General features: G+C 43.0%; 1 protein-coding gene across 7 annotated transcripts in view; it reads left to right on the forward strand.

The window, feature by feature from the left end:
- Nucleotides 1-27,301, forward strand: part of LOC106573031 (activating molecule in BECN1-regulated autophagy protein 1B) — a 51,408-nt gene that overhangs the window by 3,638 nt on the left and 20,469 nt on the right. For 3 of the 7 annotated variants that reach the window (XM_014147648.2, XM_014147644.2, XM_014147643.2), the window contains 12 exons: nt 8,245-8,472; nt 10,614-10,672; nt 10,818-11,001; nt 11,375-11,547; nt 11,743-11,824; nt 11,955-13,663; nt 14,038-14,124; nt 15,751-15,936; nt 18,615-18,796; nt 19,205-19,315; nt 19,891-20,079; nt 21,415-21,569. In XM_014147648.2, coding sequence (XP_014003123.2) covers nt 8,338-8,472; nt 10,614-10,672; nt 10,818-11,001; nt 11,375-11,547; nt 11,743-11,824; nt 11,955-13,663; nt 14,038-14,124; nt 15,751-15,936; nt 18,615-18,796; nt 19,205-19,315; nt 19,891-20,079; nt 21,415-21,569 — 3,252 coding nt within the window. In that variant the 5' untranslated portion in view covers nt 8,245-8,337. Of the gene's footprint in view, nt 1-3,943; nt 4,048-8,244; nt 8,473-10,613; nt 10,673-10,817; nt 11,002-11,374; nt 11,548-11,742; nt 11,825-11,954; nt 13,664-14,037; nt 14,125-15,750; nt 15,937-18,614; nt 18,797-19,204; nt 19,316-19,890; nt 20,080-21,414; nt 21,570-27,301 lie in introns of all 7 variants that reach the window. The other 4 variants (XM_014147639.2, XM_014147640.2, XM_014147641.2 and 1 more) reach the window with 3 other exon arrangements.

Genomic DNA, 27,301 nt, shown 5'->3' on the forward strand with positions numbered 1-27,301 from the left:
CACTACCGATAAATCCACTATAATTGAGAATTTCAATAAGCATTTTTCTACGGCTGGCCTTGCTTTCCACCTGGCTACCCCTACCGCGGCCAACAGCACTGCACCCCCCACAGCTGCTCGCCCATGCCTTCCCCATTTCTCCTTCTCCCAAATCCAGTCAGCTGATGTTCTGAAAGAGCTGCAAAATCTGGACCCCTACAAATCAGCCGGGCTAGACAATCTGGACCCTTTCTTTCTAAAATTATCTGCCGAAATTGTTGCAACCCATATTACTAGCCTGTTCAACCTCTATTTTGTGTGGTCTGAAATTCCCAAAGATTGGAAAGCAGCTGCGGTCATCCCCCTCTTTCATGGGGGGGACACTCTTGACCCAAACTGCTACAGACCTATATCTATCCTACCCTGCCTCTCTAAGGTCTTCAAAAGCCAAGTCAACAAACAGATTACCGACCATTTCAAATCCCACCTCACCTTCTCCGCTATGCAATCCGGTTTCAGTGCTGGCCATGGGTGCACCTCAGCCACGCTTAAGGTCCTAAACGATATCGTAACCGCCATCGATAAGAAACAATACTGTGCTGCCATATTCATTGACCTGGCCAAGGCTTTCGACTCTGTCAATCACCACATCCTCATCGGCAGACTCAATAGCCTTGGTTTCTCAAATGATTGCCTCGCCTGGTTCACCAACTACTTCTCTGATAGAGTTCAATGTGTCAAATCGGATGGCCTGTTGTCCGGGCCTCTGGCAGTCTCTATGGGTTGCCACAGGGTTCAATTCTTGGGCCAACTCTTTTCTCTTTACACATCAATGATGTCGCTCTTGCTGCTGGTGAGTCTCTGATCCACCTCTATGCCGACGACACCATTCTGTATACTTCTGGCCCTTTGGACACCGTTAACAACCCTCCAGACGAGCTTCAATGCCATACAGCTCTCCTTCCATGGCCTCCAACTGCTCTTAAATACAAGTTAAACTAAATGCATGCTCTTCAACCGATCGCTGCCTGCACCTGCCCGCCCGTCCAGCATCACTACTCTGGACGGTTCTGACTTAGAATATGTGGACAACTACAAATACCTAGGTGTCTGGTTAGACTGTAAACTCTCCTTCCAGACTCACATAAAACATCTCCAATCCAAAGTTAAATCTAGAATTGGCTTCCTATTTCGCAACAAAGCATCCTTCACTCATGCTGCCAAACACCCTCATAAAACTGACCATCCCACCGATCCTCGACTTCGGCGATGTCATTTACAAAATAGCCTCCAATACCCTACTCAATAAACTGGATGCAGTCTATCACAGTGCCATCCGTTTTGTCACCAAAGCCCCATATACTACCCAACACTGCGACCTGTACGCTCTCGTTGGCTGGTCCTCACTTCATACTCGTCGCCAATCCCACTGGCTCCAGGTCATCTACAAGACCCTGCTAGGTAAAATCCCCCCTTATCTCTGCTCACTGGTCACCATAGCAGCACCCACCTGTAGCACGCGCTCCAGCAGGTATATCTCACTGGTCACCCCCAAAGCCAATTCCTCCTTTGGCCGTCTCTCCTTCCAGTTCTCTGCTGCCAATGACTGGAACGAACTACAAAAATCTCTGAAACTGGAAACGCTTATCTCCCTCACTAGCTTTAAGCACCAGCTGTCAGAGCAGCTCACAGATCACTGCACCTGTTCATAGCCCATCTATAATTTAGCCCAAACAACTACTTCTTCCCCTACTGTATTTATTTATTTATTTTGCTCCTTTGCACCCCATTATTTCTATTTCTACTTTGCACTTTCTTTCACTACAAATCTACCATTCCAGTGTTTTACTTGCTATATTGTATTTACTTTGCCACCATGGCCTTTTTTGCCTTTACCTCCCTTATCTCACCTAATTTGCTCACATTGTATATAGACTTATTTTTCTACTGTATTATTGACTGTATGTTTGTTTTACTCCATGTGTAACTCTGTGTTGTTGTATGTGTCGAACTGCTTTGCTTTATCTTGTCCAGGTCGCAATTGTAAATGAGAACTTGTTCTCAGCTTGCCTACCTGGTTAAATAAAGGTGAAATAATTTTTTTACAAATAAATAAAAAGATCTCTAGATCATTTAATTGAGACAAAATGTAGGTTTTCAGTAAATGCCAGGTTAAGACAGGCCCTTAGCCATGAGTGCATAATATTCCTCCATTGAAACCAATGTAAAGTCACTTTTTTAAGACTGAATGGAATGGTGAAAACAAACGCTGTGGCTGCATTGATCTCTGTCATCTGATTATAGATCTATCACTCTATTCATCCTCCCTAATATCTTCTGTCTTAGAGGTATTGAGCGAGAACTCTGAATATCAAACCAATATCCAAATTGAAAACAAATTTACGGCAGTACCATGCTGTTTTCGTAAATATTTGCTAGATAGATAGCTGGCTAATTACTTGTTTGTTGTTAATAAGCTACATATATTAATCATTTTACCAATACTTCTTATTTGAAGTTAGCCTAGCAACATGGTTAACAATGTAAGCTAAAGCTGACCTCCCAAGGTAGTCGGCCACTTATGATTGTCTATTTTGAAAATATACTGTAGGTGCTTGTTTAGACCTTTACAGTGGTTTAATATTTTGTTTGTAAGTTGAGCATTTCAGCAATCAGAATGCTCATTCTTATGTGATTTGAAATGTAGTATTTCACCTGTTTTAATCTGTTTTCTCAACCACCATGAACTATTTGACAGCTTGAGAGCAGACATTTTCCTTGAACACCTGCAGTTGTCTATTTAATAACGACATGTACCTAGGCACCAGGCCTATGTTTAGTCAGTGTCAGTAGAGATGAAATATCAGCATTCCTTGAATACGGACATATAGACTGTTTAGTATCAGCTTGTAAAGGTTTGTATCATCTTGATAAAAACCATAACAGCATTGCGTTTAGCCATAATAGATAGTTCACTGCATATTTCATGACATGGTTATCACTTGGCATTCTCAGACTAATGTTATTGGAGTTGTAATAATGCAATAACACAGTTTGTAGTGCAAGTGGTGTCGTGTATTTGGGTTGCTTTTTAAACAACATACATTGTGCACTTTGAGAAATAACCAGACTCTTCAAAGTCTGTTTTTGAGACTCAGCACCATAGACTCATACTCGGCACAAATACATATATCACTGGCCCTTCAAATATAACCCCAGTTGTTCCATCTTGGATTGTAATTTACATCAGTCTAACCACAGAGAGAGTTGATGAAACGCCACTCTTTGGAGTCCTGGAATGCAATATTCCATAGCACAATGATCTGTGTTTGGACCCGATATGGATGTCGGTCTTACTTGGAATTCCAATTAGGCCCACCGGTCATGGTTTTAAAGTAATGTTGCGCCGCCTGCCAAGGATTGTGTATTCCCAATCGGACTCTTGTGTTGTCATCTTTGTTTATAGGAAAATCTCCCGCCCCAGTGTTGGAAAAATGTTCCCCTTGTTTAAAATGCCTTGGGGTTTCAACACTAAGGTCGATGTCCACGCCCACCCGGAAATCTAATTAGCATAATAATAACATATTCCTTAAAAAGCCTACTTTTTAAGCTAGAGAGATCTGTTATTTTTGTGGCATTGGATGCGTCTCAATCCACTGCGTCCGCCTATGTAACACTTCCGTATTTGCGGTGACAGAGCTAGAGTGGTGTTTGTCAGACCATGAGACATCCCGAAAATTGGTCTTCTCACAATCGTCTTCAGCGTCCGAACAGTTTGGCCTACAAACTATGACCCTTCTATGGAAAGATGACTCTCACAAACACGGTGGTGTTCTCCGTTTTGCTCCATGATCCCACAAGCGTCTTGGGACTCGTCTGAAGTTTTTTCAGCCGATCTGCCAACTTCTGTCTGTAGTGTCCGAACATTTTGGGCTACACCCTAATATGACCCCTCTTTGTAAAGGTGGAACTCTCCCGAACACGTACATGTTTTGCTCTAGGACGCCCACGGGCCTCACAAGACTCGTCTGAAGGTCCCTCGGTACCAGTTGAACAAAATGAATGGAGGTAATTATGGAGACTGTTTAGTGCCCAAAATAAGGTGTTAAAAACATGTAAAAAAATCCCACCTTTCTTATACAGTTGAAGTCGGAAGTTTACATACACCTTAGCCAAATACATTTAAACTCAGTTTTTCACAATTCCTGACATTTAATCCTAGTATTAGTTTAAGAATGTGAAATGTCAGAATAATAGTAGAGAGAATGATTTATTTCAGCTTTTATTTCTTTCATCACATTCCCAGTGGGTCAGAAGTTTACATACACTCAATTAGTATTTGGTAGCATTGCCTTTAAATTGTTTCATTTGGGTAAAATATTTTGGGTAGCCTTCCACCAGCTTCCCACAATAAGTTGGGTGAATTTTGGCTTCTGACAGAGCTGGTGTAACTGAGTCAGGTTTGTAGGCGTCCTTGCTCACACATGCTTTTTCAGTTCTGCCCACACATTTTCTATAGGATTGAGGTCAGGGCTTTGTGATGGCCACTCCAATACCTTGAGTAGGATGTCCTTAAGCCGTTTTGCCACAAATTTTGGAAGTATGCTTGGGGTCATTGTCCTTTTGGAAGACCCATTTGCGACCAAGCTTTAACTTCCTGACTGATGCCTTGAGATGTTGCTTCAATATATCCACATCATTTTCCTCCCTCATGATTCCATGTATTTTGTGAAGTGCACCAGTCCCTCCTGCAGCAAAGCACCCCCACAACATGATGCTGCCACCCCCGTGCTTCACGGTTGGGATGGTGTTCTTCAGCTTGCAAGACTCCCCCTTTTTCCTCCAAACATAATGATGGTCATTATGGCTAAACAGTTCTATTTTTGTTTCATCAGACCAGAGGACATTTCTCCAAAAAGTACGATCTTTGTCCCCATGTGCAGTTTCAAACCGTATTCTGGCTTTTTTATGGCGGTTTTGGAGCAGTGGCTTCTTCCTTGCTGAGCGGCTTTTCAGGTTATGTCGATATAGGACTTGTTTTACTGTGGATATAGATACTTTTGTACCCGTTTCCTCCAGCATCTTCACAAGGTCCTTTGATGTTGTTTCGGTGATTGATTTGCACTTTTCGCACCAAAGTACGTTCATCTCTAGGAGACAGAACACGTCTTCTTCCTGAGCGGTATGATGACTGCGTGGTCCCATGGTGTTTATACTTGTGTACTATTGTTTGTACAGATGCTCCCTTGGATGAACCAGACTTGTGGAGGTCTACAATTTTTTTTCTGAGGTCTTGGCTGATTTCTTCTGATTTTCCCATGATGTCAAGCAAAGAGGCACTGAGTTTGAAGGTAGGCCTTGAAATACATCCACAGGTACACCTCCAATTGACTCAAATGATGTCAATTAGGCTATCAGAAGCTTCTAAAGCCATGACAGAATTTTCTGGAATTTTCCAAGTTGTTTAAAGGCACAGTCAACTTGGTGTATGTAAACTTCTGACCCACTGGAATTGTGATACAGTGAATTATAAGTGAAATAATCAGTTTACCAATGTTTGTAAAAAATTATTTGTGTCATGCACAAAGTAGATGTCCTAACCGACTTGCCAAAACTATAGTTTGTTAACAAGAAATTTGTGGAGTGGTTGAAAAACAAGTTTTAATGACTCCAACCCCTTTATGTGAACTTCCGACTTCAACTGTGTCTCTCAGATACAGTGAGGGGAAAAAAGTATTTGATCCCCGGCTGATTTTGTACGTTTGCCCACTGACAAAGAAATTACCAGTCTATAATTTGATTGGTAGGTTTATTTGAACAGTGAGAGACAGAATAACAACAAACAAATCCCGAAAAACGCATGTGAAAAATGTTATAAAATGATTTGCATTTTAATGAGGGAAATAAGAATTTGACCCCTCTGCAAAACATGACTTAATACTTGGTGGCAAAACCCTTGTTGGCAATCAGAGGTCAGACGTTTCTTGTAGTTGGCCACCAGGTTCACACACATCTCAGGAGGGATTTTGTCCCACTCCTCTTTTCGGATCTTCTCCAAGTCATTAAGGTTTCGAGGCTGACGTTTGGCAACTCAAACCTTCAGCTCCCTCCACAGATTTTCTATGGGATTAAGGTCTGGAGACTGGCTAGGCCACTCCAGGACCTTAATGTGCTTCTTCTTGAGCCACTCTTTTGTTGCCTTGGCCGTGTGTTTTGGGTCATTGTCATGCTGGAATACCCATCCACGACCCATTTTCAATGCCCTGGCTGAGCGAAGGAGGTTCTCACCCAAGATTTGACGGTACATGGCCCCGTCCATCGTCCCTTTCATGCGGTGAAGTTGTCCTGTCCCCTTAGCAGAAAAACACCCCCAAAGCGTAATGTTTCCACCTCCATGTTTGACGGTGGGGATGGTGTTCTTGGGGTCATAGGCAGCATTCTTCCTCCTCCAAACACAGCGAGTTGAGTTGATGTGAAAGAGCTCCATTTTGGTCTCATCTGACCACAACACTTTCACCCAGTTGTCCTCTGAATCATTCAGATGTTCATTGGCAAACTTCAGACGGGCATGTATATGTGCTTTCTTGAGCAGGTGGACGTTGCGGGCACTGCAGGATTTCAGTCCTTCGCGGCGTAGTGTGTTACCAATTGTTTTTTTGGTGACTATGGTCCCAGCTGCCTTGATCATTGACAAGATCCTCCCGTGTAGTTCTGGGCTGATTTCTCACTGTTCTCATGATCATTGCAACTCCATGAGGTGTGGTCTTGCATGGAGCCTCAGGCCGAGGGAGATGTACAGTTATTTTATGTTTCTTCCATTTGCTAATAATCGCACCAACTGTTGTCACCTTCTCACCAAGCTTCCAGCCTTGTGTAGGTCTACAATCTTGTCCCTGACATCCTTGGAGAGCTCTTTGGTCTTGGCCATGGTGGAGAGTTTGGAATCTGATTGATTGATTGCTTCTGCGGACAGGTGTCTTTTATTCAGGTAACAAGCTGAGATTAGGAGCACTCCCTTTAAGAGTGTGCTCCTAATCTCAGCTCGTTACCTATATAAAAGACACCTGGGAGCCAGAAATCTTTCTGATTGAGAGGGGGTCAAATACTTATTTCCCTCATTAAAATGCAAATCAATTTATAACATTTTTGACATGCGTTTTTCTGGATATTTTTGTTATTCTGTCTCTCACTGTTCAAATAAACCTACCATTAAAATTATAGACTGATAATTTCTTTGTCAGTGGGCAAACGTACAAAATCAGCAGGGGATCATATACTTTTTTCCCTCACTGTATAGGATAAACACTTCAGAACAAACTTCCTTTGTATTTTTATTTTGGGACCATCTGTTGTTCCATGTAGTGATTATGTTATTCAATTCGTTTGAATGGGCTAACAGCAGTAAGGCCCAAATAATTATTAATCAAATATTTTTTTCTTGTTTTTTTGATACTTCAAGGGGTCTTAAAATTCAAATAGCAAGATTACCCTTGCTGTGACATTCCTAATACATTTCCATTTAGTTTAGTAGTACCCCATCTCCCGTCTTAGATGGGGCTTAGACTCTTATGGGTTAAGGGAGTGCTAAAGCTGTACGGTTTTGTATTGGCTGTGGTGTTTCGTGTGGCTCAGTTGGTAGAGCATGGCGTTTGCAACACCGGGGTTGTGGTTCGATTCCCACGGGGGACCAGTACGGGGAAAAAATGTATGTAATGTATTCACTACAGTAAGTTGCTCTGGATAAGAGCGTCTGCTAAATGACTAAAATGTCAAATCTAATGTAAAATGTGTTTTGCCAATTTGGAACCAAAATATGACAAAATTGTAAAACAGCTCACCGTTTAGGCAACCTTCCAGATGTGAGGTTTTAGCTTTGGCTGCATGTGTATGCGAGCCAGAGAGCTGCATACTTGCATGTTTTTATTTAAGGACACAGAATATTTTACTACTGATCTCCTAAATAGTTCCATAGCACTCATCGGGGAATGCTGCCTCTAGCTGTCAGTTTACATAATAGGCTATTTTCGGCAATCATGCTACTAATAAAGTTCAGGCCTAGAACTGCCCCCTCACATCACACAGCGCACACCCTCATGATCTTCAATGTGGTCCTCTTTCAAACTCTCATTTTCTGTTACTTTTCAATAAAGTAAACTACTAGGCAACCCTCTTTTTTTCCTTCTCTTTCCCTGTGCAAAACCTGTGCCTACCCCGCCACAACAACTAAACTACGATCTCCTTCTTGGCCCTCTCTTCCTTCCCCAGCCTCTGCATGGCGAGCTAGCAGCAGCAGAAGTTACTCTCCCTAGAGCAGGCAGAGAGCAGTGGTGTGGCCCCGGCCTGTACAGGAGGAGAACCATGGCCTCTCGTCATCAAAGGAACTCTGTGCGGATCCTGTCCACCCGGGAGCGCGGCTCGCAGGCCTTTGGCTCCCAGCGCCTCCTGCAGCAGATGGTGGAGGAGAAGGTCCGCTGGATGAAATGGCAGAGTCAGGTAACAGCCAAAGACGACCCACTATCCCAGTTAAGAGATTAGTCAAAACTGCTTTGGTTTCAACTAGGGCTGGGCGATATTGGCAAAATATTATATCACAGTATTTTTAAAAAATAGGACGGTATGATGGTATTTTTAGTTTTTGAATAATAAAAGTTCTACATTTGCTTTATGAGTAGTGAGGGATCCTAGGGTGGCAACACACACATTCTAAGTGATTTCAATGAGTCTTTCTCCATTCTGATTGTTTTATACTGTTCAATTCAACTTCAACCAAAACAAATTTCAGCACTTTTATCATTTCTGCCTTTCCTGCACTCAATTACAGTGGTGGAAAAAGTACCCAATTGTCATAATTGAGTAAAAGTAAAGATATGTTAATATAAAATTACTCAAGTAAAAGTGAAAGTCACCCAGTAAAATACCACTTGAGTAGAAGTCTGAAAGTATTTGGTTTTAAATATACTTAAGTATCAAAAGTAAATGTAATTGGTAAAATGTTCTTAAGTATCAAAAGTATAAATAATTTCAAATTCCTTATATTAAGCAAACCAGATGGCACCATTTTCTTGTTTTTTTAAATTTATTTACGGATAGCCAGGGGCACACTCCAACACTCAGACATAATTTACAAACAAAGCATTTGTGTTTAGTGAGTCCTCCAAATCAGAGGCAGTAGATGACCAGGGATGTTCCCTTGACAAGTGAGCGAATTGGAGCAATTTCCTGTCCTGCTAAGCATTCAAAATGTAACGAGTACTTTTAGGTGTCAGGGAAAATGTATGGAGTAAAAGGTACAGTATTTTCTTTAGGAATGTAGTGAAGTAAAGGTTGTCAAAAATAAAAATATTAAAGTAAAGGACAGATACCAAAAAATGAGTCAAGTAAAAATACTTTCAAGTACTACTTAAGTACTTTACACCACTGCTCAATTGAGATCGTTTCCACACTGCCACGTAGGGCTGCACGATATGAGCAAATAATCTAGGACTTATTTTTAACCAAATGTTGCAATTGTGATTTGACTTGCGGATTAGAGCAAAACTGTTGGAATCATGGAAATAGAATAATAGTGGTCACTTTAAATACAGTATTGTTTGAGATGACACTGAAATAAAATTCCAGGGAGGAGTTATTGTGACAGGGTAGGAACAAAGTATTGATAAGTGTTTCCTAGGTGACCCTATAAGCTTTGGCTATGTTTTCTCTTAGCTACTTATGTAGCTAACATATTCTTGCTTTGCATATTCCTCTTTGACTTAGAAGATACTGTTGCACAAACAACATGCTGATTTAGGTCTACACCATCACTGGTGTTATCAGGCTGTTATTAGCTAGCTAGCTAGCTATTAGCATTAGCATCTAACAATTAGCGTCTCACAAGAGTCAGGGCAACTTGCTAAGAAATGACAAACTAGCTGTTTGCTGATGTAAGAAACACAAACTAATAGAGTCATTAAAGAACACTAGTAGCGTTATATTAAGAAGCAAAGTGAAAACAGCATTGTTGTCATCAACATTGTTGCATGTGCTGCATTGACCATGCAGACTGAACACAAGTGTCTCGTGGTTGAGGAACATCAAATGCGCCCCTTGAGTGACAGGGGGCATGGCTAGGTCTGTGTGGAAAGTGGCACAGAGAGAAAGAGCGGAGATAGATGACTAAAGTAGCGAAGTAAACTATAAAAATTGACATTACACATGGCGTATCACATTTAACAAACCAAACATTCAAATACCAGTACAGAAAAACCCAAACTGGTCCCTACATCAATACCGGTATATCATAAAATACGGTATACCGCCCAGCCCTAGTTTCAACAGATATGGAATAGCAGTAGGCAATCCATCTCTCGCTGCCCACTTGCTGCGGTAGGCATTTTGATCTGGAGTGCAGTATACCATTGATGTAACTCGTCACCATGGAAACAATGTCATGTGCTTATCTTTATCATCTTCAGTCTATTTGGGAGCTGTTCTTCAAAATCCCTAATAATATGAAGTTAATGCATCACAATTCGACTTGAATCAAGTCATAAAAAACCTGTCTATTTTGTGTTTGTCATTTTGTGCTTTTAATAATCAATGTGCTACCTCCATGTAAGGCTCTGACGTTAAGTGATGTTTGTTGCCTCACACAGAAAGTAGAGCTGCCAGATAGCCCTCGCTCCACGTTCCTGTTGGCCTTCAGCCCAGACCGGTAAGGAACTCAACTGACCCAGCCGCATGTATCAATTCATGAGAGCATTTGAGAGGCTGCGCTTCCTTTAACATTATAACAGCAGCAGTACCATTCATTCCATTCACCTGTTTTCTCTCTCCCCCTCTTCTATCCACTGTGATAGGACCCTCATGGCTTCCACTCACGTCAACCACAACATCTACATCACGGAGGTGAAGACTGGAAAGTGCCTGCATTCGCTGGTGGGACACCGCCGCACACCCTGGTGCGTGACCTTTCACCCTACCATCCCCGGCCTGGTGGCCTCCGGGTGCCTTGACGGAGAGGTCCGCATCTGGGACCTGCATGTAAGTGGTGCCTTTTCTAAAACACAGACAGACCCCTATTAAGATGAATAGGACAAGTTTCAGGTCCCCGCTTGCTAAGTTGTATTGGTATATTTTATGTTAGGTTGTAAGACTCCCATACACAACACAGTCTCGACAGAAGTAAATGCTGAGGTGTACCCCAGGGAACTCGCCTTTGTTCGACTGGTTTGTGGCGGCTCCAGGCGTCATAAGGAAACTTTTCCATCTTCAATGTATTGGTTGCCTAGTTGATAAACCCTGATCACAGCAGTCCGCATTCCGTAAACATCATGCAAATGTTTTCTATCCAGTATTTCCGTACCGTTCTTGTTTCTTTCTCTATTAAACCCCCTTCTTGTGTTTGTTTCTGCAGGGTGGCAGTGAGAGCTGGTTCACAGAGAGCAACGTTGCCATTGCCTCGCTTACCTTCCACCCCACCGCCCAGCTCCTCCTCATCGCCACCAACAATGAGCTACACTTCTGGGACTGGAGTCGGCCCGAGCCCTTCGCCGTGGTCAAAACCGGCAGCGAGACTGAAAGAGTCAGGTGGGACACCATTTAGGCGCAATTATATTGTGTTCTATTTCATTCCGTGTGACACATATTTCGGAAGATGGATTTTAAATATGTACAAAATGTCTTAACATTTATGTTCCATTCACATGCAACAACCCCCAGTGTAGTGAACATGTTGTATGGTTTGCTATGATTAGGATATCTTTGAGTTTATGAAAATCTCAGCTCCATCTCTGTCAGGTTGGTGAGGTTTGATCCTTTGGGGCACAATCTTCTGACGGCTATTGTGAACCCCTCCAACCAGCAGGTGAGTCATTCGTCGCTTAGTGCCTGAACGTTATGCTGAGTTGGGAATAAGGCACATTGTTTTCTGTCTAGAAATGAAAGAATCTTCTCAAAGCCTTAAAAACATGGCTGTACCCTAATATGTTCTTTAGAATGATGATGACTCCGAGGTCCCCATGGACAGTGTAGAGATGCCCCACTTCCGCCAGCGCTCCTTCCTGCCCTCCCAGCCTGTACGCCGCACGCCAATCCTCCACAACTTCCTGCACATCCTGTCATCGCGCTCGTCGGGGGCACAGGCTGGGGGGGATGCGTCCCGCCCTGGTGGGGAGGACAGCGGCGAGCCCCCCAGCATGCCTTTGGGCCAGTACCCAGCCTCGCAGGACCTTGGACTGCCCTACCCAGGTTGCACCCAGCACCTGGGCATGGTGTGCCTCTGCAGCCGCTGCATGGCCAACCGCAGCCCCTCTCTGGGGGAGGGTCCTTCCACCTCCAGGCCTGTTGTCCACCCCGAGCTTCCCCAGGTGGCCTCTCAGCCAGCCCCCCACGCCTCCACCTTTTCGGCCCGTACGGAGCCCCGGCAGCCTTCAGAGCCCACTGGAGCCCAGCAGCGGCCCTCAGCCTTCACCACAGTCTACTACAGTGCCGGCAGCTCCCTGCACCGCGCTGTGCCTACCACCCACGTGGCCAGCCAGCCCCTGAGTCAGCAGCTGTTGCCTACGCCCGGCAACCACCAACACCAACCCCCATCCCGCCCTCTGCCCGGACCTGACTGGACACGCAGCCTGTTAAATATGAGAAGCTCAGAGAGCGGGGCCGGAAGTGGGGGGAGCAGTGGAGGGGGTATGGGTGGTGTTGGGGGTGGGATGCTGCCCCCCCGGACCAGCTCGTCCTCTGTCAGCCTGCTGTCAGTGCTGCGGCAGCAAGATGGCTCCTCCCAGTCCCCCGTCTACACTTCTGCCACTGAGGGACGAGGCTTCCCCCCGCAGCCGGGCGCCGAACTTGGCTCCAGCCCTGTGGCCAATCAGAGAGGAGGAAGTGGTGGTGGAGGAGGAGGGGTGGGCTCCAGCAGTGGGCACCACCCTTTCTGGGATGGCACGCGCAGCAACCCGGCCTCGTTCCGCAATGTGCTCCAGTGCAATCTTAGCCGCTACTTCATGGAGTTCGACCGCATGCAGGACCTGGAGTTGCCGCTGGGGGCCGCCAGCGTGGATGTCGGGGGAGGGGAGGGCGGCCAGGAGCAGATGCAGGAGCTGCTCAACAACAACATAGACCCAGAGAGACCCGGGCCCTCCGTGTCCTCCCACTACCAGCCCCAGCCACCCCCACCTGCCCCTACCGAGAACAACCCCCCTCCCTTCTCTAGCGCCGCCCACTCCTCCCGGGGCCACCTGAACCGCTGCCGGGCCTGCCACAACCTGCTCACCTTCAACCACGACTCCCAACGCTGGGAGCGCACCAGCCCAGCCTCCTCCACCTCCGCTGTCTCCACGCAGGAGGGCTCCAGCTCTCCCTGGCGGCAGCCCCCCAGCCCTGCCTATGAGGAGCCCCATGCATCATCACGGAGCCGGGATCCACACCCCCAACCCCAAGAGAGGGAGAGGAGGGTAGCCCAACCCCCTGAGCCCAGCGAGCTACAGCCCTCCCCAGGCCCTGACGTTGCGGCCATGCCCTTCCCCACCATTGCGTCGTCCTCTGCCCAGCCCGGGGAGCAGACAGTGGGCCTGGTGTTCAACCAGGAGACGGGCCAGTGGGAGCGCGTCTATCGCCAGGCCGCCTCCAGCCGCTCCGCCGACGCACCACCAGAGGCCTTAAGCCAGGAAATGCCTGTAGATAACCCGGATGAGGACTCTCTGAGAAGGTAGAGTAATGAGAAAGGCCTTGGTAGTCTCTGCGGTGTTGTTTTTTGTTCAGACCAGGGTCCTGTTTAGTAGGGCACAACGCATATTGTGAAATGGAAAATGAAAATGAGCATTTCTTATTGAATGAGCTCAGATAGTACCACTCTGTTTCAGACTGTTTTCTTCAGTTTGGTATCTACTGAACACCACTTGTCTCACTTTATCTAGTGATCCACTCTGGCATGATAACATTACAGCAAGTGACTACTGGTCTGCCTTACGCAATATTTCCGTGATAGACTTATATTGTCCAAGTAGTTGGATTTGTATAAAACAAATAGACTCCCTTTGCAGAGGAGATTAATTGCTGATCCATTGGTGGGTTTGTTCACAGAAGGCTGTTGGAGTCCTCCCTCCTCTCTCTCTCCCGCTACGACATGGGAGGATCCCGAGACCACCCTATCTACCCAGACCCCGCCAGGTACCAATCTTAACCCCTATTAAAATTGTATCATCTTTGATATGATAAAACCCATTGAGTAAGGTTGAAAAGATCCTTAATTAACCTCTCTGGGGTATGTGGGACGGTAGCGCCCCACTCGCCAACAGCCAGTGAAATAGCAAAGCGCCAAATTCAAAACAACAAACGCATAATTCAAATTTCTCCCACATACAAGTATTATACACCATTTTAAAGATAAACTTCTCGTTGATCCAACCACAGTGTCCGATTTCAAAAAGGCTTTACGGCGAAAGCATAGCATTAGATTATATTAGGACAGCACCTAGACAAGAAAAACCACACAGCCATTTTCCAAGCAAGGAGAGGCGTCACAAAAACTAGAAATACAGCTAAAATTAATCACTAACCTTTGATGATCATCATCAGATGGCACTCATAGGACTTCATGTTACACAATACATGTATGTGTAACATTTCTGAATTTCTGAACATTGGCGTGATGTTCAGAAATGTTTTGCCTCCAAACCTCCGCTGAATGAGCACATCAATTTACAGAAATACTCATCATAAACGTTGATAAAATATACAACTGTTATGCATAGAATTATAGATACACTTCTCCTTAATGCAACCGCTGTGTCAGATTTCAAAAAAGCTTTACGGCGAAAGCACACTTTGCAATAATCTGAGTACAGCGCTCAGTCACCAAAACAAGCCATACAGATACCCGCCATGTTGTGGAGTCAACAAAAGTCAGAAATAGCATTATAAATATTCACTTACCTTTGATGATCTTCATCGGAATGCCCTCCAAGGAATCCCAGTTCCACAATAAATGTTTGTTTTGTTCGATAAAGTTAATCTTTATGTCCAAATACCTCCATTTTGTTCGCGCATTAGGTTCACTATTCCAAATGCAGAAGGCGCGTGCACTAAAGTCCAGACGAAAAGTAAAAAAAGTTCTATTACAGTTTGTAGAAACATGTCAAACGATGTGTAGAATCAATCTTTAGGATGTTTTTAATCATACATCTTAAAAAATATTCCAACTGGACAATTTCTTTGTCTTCATAAAGGAAAGAGAACTGAGCTCGTGCTCATGGCCGTGCGCGTAACTAAAATAATGGCCTACTGCCAGACACCTGACTCAAACAGCTCTTATTCGCTCCCCATTCACAGTAGAAGCCCGAAACAACGTTCTAAAGACTGTTGACATCTAGTGGAAGCCTTAGGAAGTTCAATATGACCCCATAGACACTGTATATTGGATAGGCAATCACTTGAAAAACTACAAACCTCAAAATCCATCCAGGAGGGGTGGAAATCTTTCTCAGGTTTTTGCCTGCCATATGAGTTCTGTTATACTCACAGACATCATTCAAACAGTTTTAGAAACTTCAGAGTTTTCTATCCAAATTATTTGCATATTCTAGCTTTTGGGCCTGAGTAGTAGGCAGTTTACTCTAGGCACGCTTTTCATCCGGACGTGAAAATACTGCCCCCTACCCCGATGAAGTTAAGTTTCCAGGTGTGCTATCAACCTGAAAATTTGGGTGAAGTTTCTGGAATTTTGCAAGCCTACTATGAACCCTACAGCTGTAATCCCCCATTGAACCCTTCTGTCTGTGGTTATTTTTTCGGCAGGTTATCCCCGGCTGCGTACTATGCCCAGAGGATGATCCAGTACCTGTCAAGGCGGGATAGTATTCGCCAGCGCTCGCTGCGCTACCAGCAGAACCGGCTGAGGACACTCTCCTCCTCGTCGGACAGCCCTGCCGGCAACCCCTCGGCCGCCATTGAGAACAGCGACGTGGACTTTGAGGAGCTAGAGTGAGTTGGCGGCAACCCATCCTGGGTCCGGTTGCCCGATAGTGATGGAACGTAGTCTTACATGTGTTTTAACGATGCGTCTTTCCTACAATGGCCGAAGATGTAAAATGCGTTTCCCAAAACACCAAGCAGAGAGAACGTTTGCTAAGTACGTCATTGAGGCATGTGTCGATACTGATAGGGTCGAAAGAAAGGGCGTGCTGCTCTCGGATGAGCTTTCTCCATTTAAATCTTACCTTAACATTATAATTATTCCACAATACTGACGATGGATCAGCTCCAAGAAAAATATTATCACCTATGGCTGCAAATATTGAGGCGGCTTATTCTAAGGCTTACCCGATAATAATTCACTAAATCACAGTTTTGGCACATCATTGCACACGTTAGGCTAGACATGAACTATATTGAGACAAATTACAGACAGTAACCTACAACTATTATAATATAACTAAATTGATTGAACATGAAATTATTTCAATATGATTGAAATAGGTCTATGGCCTACTGTTTATATTTTAATTCTGTCATCTCGGTTTTCATTTTGAAGCATCTTTTTATACATTGGTTGTTGGAAGAAATTGCAACTTTGTATTCGTAGTCAACTTTGTTCTGAAGTTATCGGAGGTCTCAGAGAGAAGGATGAACCGTGTGTTTCTATGTTTAGCAGAGATCTTCTGTGTAGAAAGTAACGCGGAAGGGCAAAACAGTATCTAACGATGCACTTAGCTGTTCTACGAGTGGTCTGAGGCAGGCGTTAGATTACGAGCGTTTTCAGGTGCAATGTTAATAATGATGGTTTTGGGAAACCGCTCCAGAGATTTAACGATGCTCCTATGAAGGTTCTAATGATGGGAAACCAGGCCCCGGCCCCTTAACCTGTTTAGGATAGGGGGCAGTATTTTCACGGCCGGATAAAAAACGTACCCGATTTAATCTGATTATTACTCCTGCCCAGAAACTAGAATATGCATATAATTGTTTGATTTGGATAGAAAACACCCTAAAGTTTCTAAAACTGTTTGAATGGTGTCTGTGAGTATAACAGAACTCATATGGCAGGCCAAAACCTGAGAAGATTGCATACAGGAAGTGCCCTCTCTGACCATTTCTTGGCCTTCTATAGCCTCTTTATGGAAAATAAGAGGATCTCTGCTGTAACGTGACATTTTCTAAGACTCCCATAGGCTCTCAGAAGGCGCCAGAACGGGGAATGATGACTCTGCAGTCCCTGGCTGAAATACAGTAGCGCATTTGGATAGTGGTCGATCTGAGAACAATGAAACGGGCGCGCGCGTGAAGAGTCCATTTTACATTTTCAGTCTTTGAACGAAAACGACGTCTCCCGGTCGGAATATTATCGTTATTTTACGAGAAAAATCACATAAAAATTGATTTTAAACAGCGTTTGACATGCTTCAAAGTACGGTAATGGAATATTTTGACATTTTTTGTCACGATATGCGCCGGCGCGTCACCCTTCGGATAGTGTCTTGAACGCAAGAACAAAACGCCGCTATTTGGATATAACTATGGATTATTTGGAACCAAAACAACATTGGGTGTAAACTAGAAGTCCTGGGAGTGCATTCTGACGAAGAACAGCAAAGGTAATCCAATTTTTCTTATAGTAAATCTGAGTTTGGTGAGTGCCAAACTTGGTGGGTGTCAAAATAGCTAGCCTGTGATGGCCGGGCTATCTACTCAGAATATTGCAAAATGTGCTTTCACCGAAAAGCTATTTTAAAATCGGACACCGCCATTGCATAAAGGAGTTCTGTATCTATAATTCTTAAAATAATTGTTCTGTTTTTTGTGAATGTTTAATCGTGAGTAATTTAGTAAATTCACCGGAAGTTTTCGGTGGGTATGCTAGTTCTGAACTTCACATGCTGATGTAAAAAGCTGGTTTTTGATATAAATATGAACTTGATTGAACAAAACATGCATGTATTGTATAACATAATGTCCTAGGAGTGTCATCTGATGAAGATCATCAAAGGTTAGTGCTGCATTTAGCTGTGGTTTTGGTTTTTGTGACATTATATGCTAGCTTGAAAAATGGGTGAGTGATTATTTCTGGCTGGGTACTCTCCTGACATAATCTAATGTTTTGCTTTCGTTGTAAAGCCTTTTTGAAATCGGACAATGTGGTTAGATAAAGGAGAGTCTTGTCTTTAAAATGGTGTAAAATAGTCATATGTTTGAAAAATGGAAGTTTTTGGATTTTTGAGGAATTTGTAATTCGCGCCACGCCCTATCATTGGATATTGGAGCGGTGTTCCGCTAGCGGAACATCTAGATGTAAGAGGTTAAAGCTAGAATCCTTAACCTCTCTAGGGTATGTGGGACGAAATCGTCCCACCTACTCAACAGCCAGTTGAATCCCGTGGCGCGATATTCAAATACCTTAGAAATGCTATTACTTCAATTTCTCAAACATATGACTATTTTACACCATTTTAAAGACAAGACTCTCGTTAATCTAACCACACTGTCCGATTTCAAAAAGGCTTTTCATTTTGGTTGGTGCATATAGCTGGTTCTACACAACCAATGGTCTGGGAGGTGGACTAGTCTTGAAATCAGAGTTCAGTGATCCTACTTTGAACCCTTAGCTTCACCACAAGTTTCCCAATAGCCTCTGTTTTCCCAATAACTGTGGGTGTGTTTAACAGTGATAACGGCGACAGGACGAGGCACAGAACACCGCGCAACGCCAGGATGTCTGCTCCTTCGCTGGGGCGCTTCGTTCCCCGGCGGTTCCTGTTGCCTGAGTATCTGCCCTACGCTGGGATCTTCCACGAGAGGGGACAGCCTGGCCTTGCCACTCACTCCTCTGTCAACAGGGTCTTAGCAGGTAATAACCAAGATTGTCCCACTAAAGTGCACTCTGCTTATAGAGCATGTGGTTTGAAGTGATCCAATTGTCCTGTACCCATGTCATCATTATTATAGTGGTCTATAAGACGAGTGCACTGTAATACCCTTAAACCAATACTGTGCCAAGCTGAGCTGTATTTCACTGGCTTGATTACCCATCCTTTATAGTTGGTGGAACCATTCTGAAAGGTGTAAAAGAGGATATCCAAGCTATCCAACAGTTTAAGTGTGCAACAACTGACTTGTTGACTGCTCTCATACATCTCAATGTTATCCATTTGATTGTGTTCATTTCTGCTGTCTGCAATAATGGAAGACAGTCCTTTTCCGACTTCACTTCCAATGCTCTTTCCACTGACCAAAATGTTTTTCTCCTGTCTCTCAGGTGCCTCCATCGGGGACGGCCAGTCGGCGGTGGCTAGTAACATAGCCAACACCACCTATCGGCTGCAGTGGTGGGACTTCACCAAATTCGATCTGCCTGAGATCAGCAACGGTATGTGAAATGTTCAGAACGTTGCAGGTAGAAATAGAATTAATCAAGATGACATGATTCAATATTCTATCTGACAGGCAGTCGTATCTGTTCTACACAATGCACTTCTCTAAACATTCTGTAACGTTACATTCTCCTAAACAAGCCCCAGCTTGTTTTCTTGCCCTGATTGCGTTTACCTTGGTAGAATTATACTGTAGTATTGACATCGTGTGTGTGTGTGGGGGGAGTCATTCTATTCTTGTGGGGACCTAAAATGCCCAGAAATCCCCACAAGAATAGTAAAACCAGGACAATTTGCCGTCGTGGGGACATTTCCCACGTCCCCATGAGGACAAAAGCTATTTTCAGCTTAGGTTTACGGTTAAGGTTAAAATTTGGGTCAGCATTAGGGTTAGGAGTTAGGGTTTGGGTTAGGGAAAATACGATTTTGAATGGAAATACATTTTAGGTCCCCACAAAGATAGAATAACAAAGTGTGTGTGTGTGTGTATGTTTGTGTGCAAAATAATTAAACTGTAGTATTGACATCCTGTGTGTGCCTGTGTGCTTGAGTGTATTCCCCACCCCTCCAGCCTCTGTGAATGTGCTGGTGCCAAACTGTAAGATATACAACGACGCCAGTTGTGACATCTCAGCGGATGGGCAGCTCCTGGCCGTGTTCATACCCAGCAGCCAGCGGGGCTTCCCTGACGAGGGCATCCTGGCCGTGTACTCCCTGGCCCCTCACAACCTGGGGGAGATGCTCTACACCAAGAGATTTGGTAAGTCATATGACGTGGTCCTCTAGCTTAATTGGTAGAGAATGGTACTTGCATCGCCAGGATAGTGGGTTTGATTCCCGGTTGGTTCCCGGTGGGATCAATTCATCTGTACGTAAATAATGTATGCATGCATGGATAAAAGTCACTTTGGATAAGAGTTTGCTAAATGGGATATTATTGTATTATATTATTTAGAAAGTCTTGCCGTCATGGACTTGACCTCCAGGATAGAACTATAGCAGTGTTTACCAAACCTTTTCTTCAAGTACCCCTGGCCAATCCACTTATTCCTGGTATGCCAGTGATGGCAGACCTGATTCCATTGTTCAACTAATCACCTCATTAGTTGAATCAGGTTTGGTAGTTCTGGAATATGTGAAATGCGTGGAACGTCTGGGGGTACCTGAGGAGAGGTTTGTGACACTGAACTAGAGAATCTATACTGAACAAAAATATAAATGCAACGTGCAACAATTTCAATGATTTTACTGAGTTACAGTTCATATAAGGAAATCAGTCAATGTAAATAAATTCATTAGGCCCTAATCTATGGACTTCACATGACTGGGAAGGGGGCACAGCCATGGGTGACCCACCCACTTGGGAGCCAGGCTCAGTCAATCAGAATTAGTTTTTTCCTACAAAAGGGCTTTGTTAAAGAAATAAATACTCCTCAGTATCATCAGCTGTCTGGGTGGCTGGTCTCAGATGATCCCGCAGGTGAAGAAGCCGGATGTGTAGGTCCTGGGCTGGCGTGGTTACATGTGGTCTGTGGTTGTGAGGCCGGTTGGACGTACTACCAAATTCTCTAAAACAACATTGGAGGCGGCTTATGGTAGAGAAATGAACAAAACATTTTCTGGCAACAAGTCTGGTGGACATTCCTGCAGTCAGCATGCCAATTGCACGCTCCCTCAAAACGCGAGACATCTGTTGCATTGTGTTGTGTGACAAAACTGCAAATTTTAGTGGCCTTTTATTGTCCCCAGCACAAGGCGCACCTGTGTAATGATCATGCTGTTGAATCAGCTACTTAAAATGCCACACCTGTAAGGTGGATGGATCATCTTGGCAAAGGTGAAATCCTCACTAGCAGGGATGTAAACAAATTTGTGCACAAAATGTTGGAGAAATAAGCTTTTTGTGCTTATGGAACATCTTTTATTTCAGCTCATGAAACATGGGACGTTTATATTTTTGTTGAGTAAAAAACATTGAATCTAATATATTAGTGTACTAAAGAGGATATTATTTTTAGTGAAGCTAAACTATACTACAATATTAACCGAGAAGAATCTTACCTAACCTTGTCAGTTTGTCTTTCTTCTCCCACAGGTCCCAATGCCATCTCGGTGAGCCTGTCTCCCATGGGCTGCTACGTGATGGTGGGCCTAGCATCTCGCAGGATCCTGCTACATCCCTCCACTGACCACATGGTGGCGCAAGTGTTCCGGCTGCAGCAACCCCACGGCGGCGAGACCTCCATCAGGGTGAGAAAGATATTTTTGTTTCTGTTGTATTCCATAGTGAACATGACCCTGGTTACATGTTGCTGTTAACCTATGTCAGTAGTGTGTGGGTGTAGTGGTAAACAATGAGGGAGAACATAGTAGGATAAGTAGGGGGGTTTAACGTCTATGGGCTAGGTGGGACGTTAGCGTCCCACTTTATTCAACAGCCAGTGGAATCGCGTGGCGCGAAATACAAATACCTCAAAAATGCAATAATTTCAATATTTCAATCATACGACAATTTTACACCATTTGAAAGATGGGACTCTCATTAATCTAACCACATTGTCCGATTTCAAAAAGGCTTTACAGCGAAAGCAAAACATTAGATTATGTTAGGAGAGTACATAGACACAAATAACCACACAGCCATTTTTCAAGCAAGCATATATGTCACAAAAACCCAAAACACAGCTAAATGCAGCACTAACCTTTGATGATCTTCATCAGATGACACTCCTAGGACATTATGTTATACAATACATGCATGTTTTGTTCAATCAAGTTCATATTTATATAAAAAAATGCTTTTTACATTAGCATGTGATGTTCAGAACTAGCTTTTCGGCGAAAGCACATTTTGCAATATTCTGAGTACATAGCTCAGCCATCACGGCTAGCTAATTTGACACCCGCCAAGTTCAGCGCAACCTAAACTCAGAATTACTATTAGAAAAATTGGATTACCTTTGCTGTTCTTCGTCAGAATGCACTCCCAGGACTGGTACTTCCACAACAAATGTTGTTTTTGTTCCAAATAAGTAGATACTGTAGTTTCGATAGACAAACAAAAGGAGAACTACAAAATCGCAGACAGGCCACTTCCTACTTGGAATCTTCTCAGGTTTTTGCCTGCCATATGAGTTCTGTTATACTCACAGACACCATTCAGACAGTTTTAGAAACTTTAGAGTGTTTTCTATCCAAATCTACTAATAATATGCATATTCTCGTTTCTTGGCAAGTGTAGTAACCAGTTTACATTGGGTACGTTTTTTTATCCGGCCGTGTCAATACTGCCTATCTGTATAGCCTAGTGTATTTTTCTGACCAGAGTACTCAGATTATTGCAAAGTATGCTTTCCCAGTAAAGTTATTTTGAAATCTGTCAATGCGAATAACAGTTTAATACTTTAACCACGTTTTATAATGAGTATTTTTTGTAAATTCACTGGCAGTTTTGGGGGAGACACATTTTCTCAACGACACGCGCCGATGTAAAATGCTGTTTTTGGATATAAATATGAACTTGATAGAACAAAAATGCATGTGTTGTCTAACATAATGTCCTAGGAGTGTCATCTGATGAAGATTGTCAAAGGTTAGTGCATAATTTTAGCTGGTTTTCTGCTTTTGGTGACGCCTGTCCTTGAATTGAAAATGGATGTGTGTACTTTTTTGGCTATGTACTGTCCTAACATAATCTGACTTTATGCTTTCGCCGAAAAGCCTCTTTGAAAATCGGACAATGTGGTTCGATTAAGGAGATGTTTATCTTTTAAATGGTGTAAAATAGTTGATTGTTTGAGAAATTGAAATTATTCGATTTTTTATGTTTTGAATTTCCCGCCATGCTAGCAATCCCGTCACAGGGATTAGGTTACCCTCGATCCCCAAGAGGATAATAATAGTGAAGACATCAAAACTATGAAATAACACATAAGGAATCATTCAGTAACCAAGTGCTGCATCAGATGACCTGGCCTCCACAATCACCTGACCTCAATCCAATTGAGATGGTTTGGGATGAGTTGGATTGCAGAGTGAAGGAAAAGCAGCCAACGAGTGCTCAACATCTGTGGGAACTCCTTCAAGACTGTTGGAAAAGCATTCCAGGTGAAGCTGGTTGAGAGAATGCGAGAGAATGCGAGTGTGAAACATGCTGACCACCGCTCGCGGTGTTATTCAATCATTTCACCCACACTGCTCACGCACCTCAGCGAGCATCTGCGTGGCCAGGCGCTAAAATAGAAGGTTCTATTTGCGACGCTCAATGCGCTGCAAGTCCGGCCTTTTCCTTCGCCTCATTGGTGTTTAGGAGCATATACCCACGTGGGTGATTGAAAGATGAACTGACGTCCACACTCCAGTCGGTTGTAGTAATGCACCGTAAAGTTGGTTGCCAACCGCCATATAAAGTTCAAAGAAGTATAAAAGAAGCCTGAGGAAGAAGGACAAATGACGAGAAAGGAATTCAGTTTATAGTTTTATCTGTGGATTAATTGTCGGAGTAGATGACCTTGTGCATTTCAGGTAAAATAACAACCCAATGTTTATATCCCAGGACAAATTAGCTAGCAACAGCAAGCTACCTAGCTAAATTGCCATAAATGTTTAATGCTTTTCGTCTTGTTCCCAAATTAATATAATTTGTTCAGAATTTGTTTTGATATTTCAACCTGCGTGTCCTGACTGTGTCTGGTATGGGGGTACAAAATCAATATGCGCGCGATGGCGCACTCAGGCGCACGCGCGCGTCTGGTTTGGGTCAGCATGTAAAGCTGTCATCGAGGCAAAGGGTGGCTACTTTGAAGAATCTCAAATATTAAATATATTTTGATTTGTTTAACACTTTTTGGGATACTACATGATTCCATGTGTTATTTCATAGTTTTGATGTCTTCACTATTATTCTACAATGTAGAAAATAGTACAAATTAAGAAAAACCCTTGAATGAGTACGTGTGTCCAAACTTTTGACTGGTACTGTAGATCCTGAGCGATATATCAGTTCACTTATATTATTGGCCGATGTTGACCTTTTAAAATCTATATTTGTATATTTGTATAATTTCTCCTATATTCAATAAATAGGAGGAAACAAGGGAATCTCATCCTTATTTAAACACTTGCAGCCATTCGCATGATGTTTCACAATGTAGCGTATACATTTGAAGCATATTTCTTGGATAATTGCTGTTTTGGATGGCAATTTAGGTTTAAAGCTTATTTCAATCAATTCTACTCATTTGTGACCGACCGGCTCAAATCGGTCTTATCTAGCAAAATCTTTACGTTGGATAAAAGTAAAGACTCAGAGCTACAAAATTGTATATCTTTCACTGCATTTGAGGAACACTGGGAAAGTAATTCTTCTTTGAAAGTTGATAAACTTGTAAACTCATTTTTGAGAAAAGTGCCTTTGAATATTTTGGTACCTACTGGAGAGCACTGTTCACACCCTCTTAAGCCAGCTGCACCCATCTCTTTAAGGATTCACATGTGAGGTCATGCGCTAAACAGTGAGTAGTGTAGTAAAGATTAAGACTAAAAGTGGTGAAAGTAGTAGCTTACAATAAGGGAAAATTCCAGGTAAACAGCAAGTGTTCAGATAAAAAATATTTTATAAATATTAGATGACGCTTACCCAGACACACTTGTCTAAATTGATTGGTCATGTGAAAGAAATGCTATAATCCCCAGCCACATCTGGTGGAAAACGTACTAAATTGTAAAGATACCTTAATAGAAAATGACTGAAGTAAAAATAAAAGTCACCCAGTAATATACTACTTGAGTAAAAGTCTAAGTATTTGGTTTTAAAAATACTTAAGTATCAAAAGTAAATGGAATTGCTAAAATGTAGTTAAGTATCAAAAGTAAAAGTATAAATCATTTCAAATTCCTTATATTAAGCAAACCAGATGGCACAATTACATTTTTTATTGACGGATAGCCAGGGGCACACTCCAACACTCAGACAATTTACGAACGAAGCATTTGTGTTTAGTGATGCAGATCAGATGCAGTAGGGATGACCAGGGATGTTCTCTTGATAAGTGTGTGAATTGGACAATTTTCCTGTCAAAATGTAACGAGTACTTTTGGGTGTCAGGGAAAATGTATTGAGTAAAAAGTACATTATTTTATTTTTCGAAATGTAGTGAAGTAAAAGTTGCCAAATATATAAATAGTAAAGTACAGATACCTCCAAAAAATACTTAAGTAGTACTTGAAAGTATTTTTACTTAAGTACTTGACACAACTGGCCACATCTTGCTAAGTGGATGGGTCTTTACAGATGGTGTAAATGGTACAGCCATATGGTTACTTGCATAGCAGCGATATCAGTAATAGATAGTGTCAATATAAATCAAATAATATACAGTATGTACAAGAACAATATCAATAACGATATCACTGAAAGATGAGGTAGTTATATGCCTACGATAAGGGGTAAAAAGTGGCGGAGCAGCAGGATAAAATAAAAAAATAGTAGCAGCAACGTATGGCGTGTGTGTTAGGAGAGAGTCATTCTTCGTCGCAAAACTCCCTGATCTTCTCAAAGTAAGTTTGTTTAGCTGTGTCCAGTCCAGGTGGTGCTTATACAGGCAGACCATCTATGGGAGGAAGGATGTCAGCGTTGTACAGCAGCTGAAACCTGGTCCCGACAGTCTGAACACGCCTTGGCGACAACACCAGGCTCCAGAGCATCAAAGTTGTAAAACAGGAAATAACAAAAGAAATGTAGAAGACATTACAACATCAATTCACCTCCCAAGTTTAGATAAGAAGAATAACCTCATACAATTCACCTGAAGTGCTGATACTGCTTGATCTATGGCAGCGGCCTGAAGTACGGAGTCAGGTGTTGTTGCCAGCCATAGCTTTCCACCAGCACTGTACCATACTCCAGTCTAACCAGCTGTTGGATGTTGACCCCTGTCACAGTGCTGTCTTTCACATGACTGCGCTGCTGCCTTTGCTGGATGACGCCTTCATCAATCAAGTAGTTGACTTGTTGTGGTATTCCATCACAGCAGACACCAAACAAGCAACACTTTCAAGGAGTTAAAAAGTAGATGGGACCTGGCTGCATAGGGTCAGAAGTATAGTGCACCTGTAAACAACAAAAGAACATTAAGATAAATTACAATTAATTGTCTCACCCCTGTCAGTCTGTCTTTACACAGCTCAGTGAAAGGTATTTGCCTGTCTCATACACTACTTTTCAAAAGTTGGGGTTACTTAGAAATGTCCTTGTTTTTGAAAGAAAAACACATTTTATGTCCATTAAATTAACATCAAATTGGTCAGAAATACATTGTAGACATTGTTAAGTTGTAAATGACTATTGTAGCTGGAACCTGCTGATTTTTATCAAACTGAATATCTTCAAAGGCGTACAGAGGCCCATTATCAGCAACCATCACTCCTGTGTTCCAATGGCACATTGTGTTAGCTAATCCAAGTTTATCATTTTAAAAGGCAAATTGATTATTAGAAAACCCTTTTGCAATTATGTTAGCACAGCTGAAAACTATTGTGCTGATTTAAGAAGCAATAAAACTGACCTTCTTTAGACTAGTTGAGTATCTGGAGCATTAGCATTTGTGGGTTCGATAACAGACTCAAAATGGCCAGAAACAAATAACTTTCTTCTGAAACTCGTCAGTCTATTCTTGTTCTGAGAAATGAAGGCTATTCCATGTGAGAAATTGCCAAGAACCTGAAAATCTCGTTCAACACTGTGTCCTACTCCCTTCACAGAACAGTACAATCTGGCTCTAACCACAATAGAAAGAGGAGTGGGAGGCCCCGGTGCACAACTGAGCAAGAGGACAAGTACATTAGTGTCTAGTTTGAGAAACAGACACCTCACAAGTCCTCAACTGGCAGCTTCATTAAATAGTACCCGCAAAATCAGTCTCAATGTCAACAGTGAAGAGGCGACTCCGGGATGCTGGCCTTCTAGGCAGAGTTGCAAAGAA

Source organism: Salmo salar, chromosome ssa16 (genome assembly GCF_905237065.1).
Source record: "Salmo salar chromosome ssa16, Ssal_v3.1, whole genome shotgun sequence".
In the NCBI taxonomy this organism is placed as follows: Eukaryota; Metazoa; Chordata; class Actinopteri; order Salmoniformes; family Salmonidae; genus Salmo; species Salmo salar.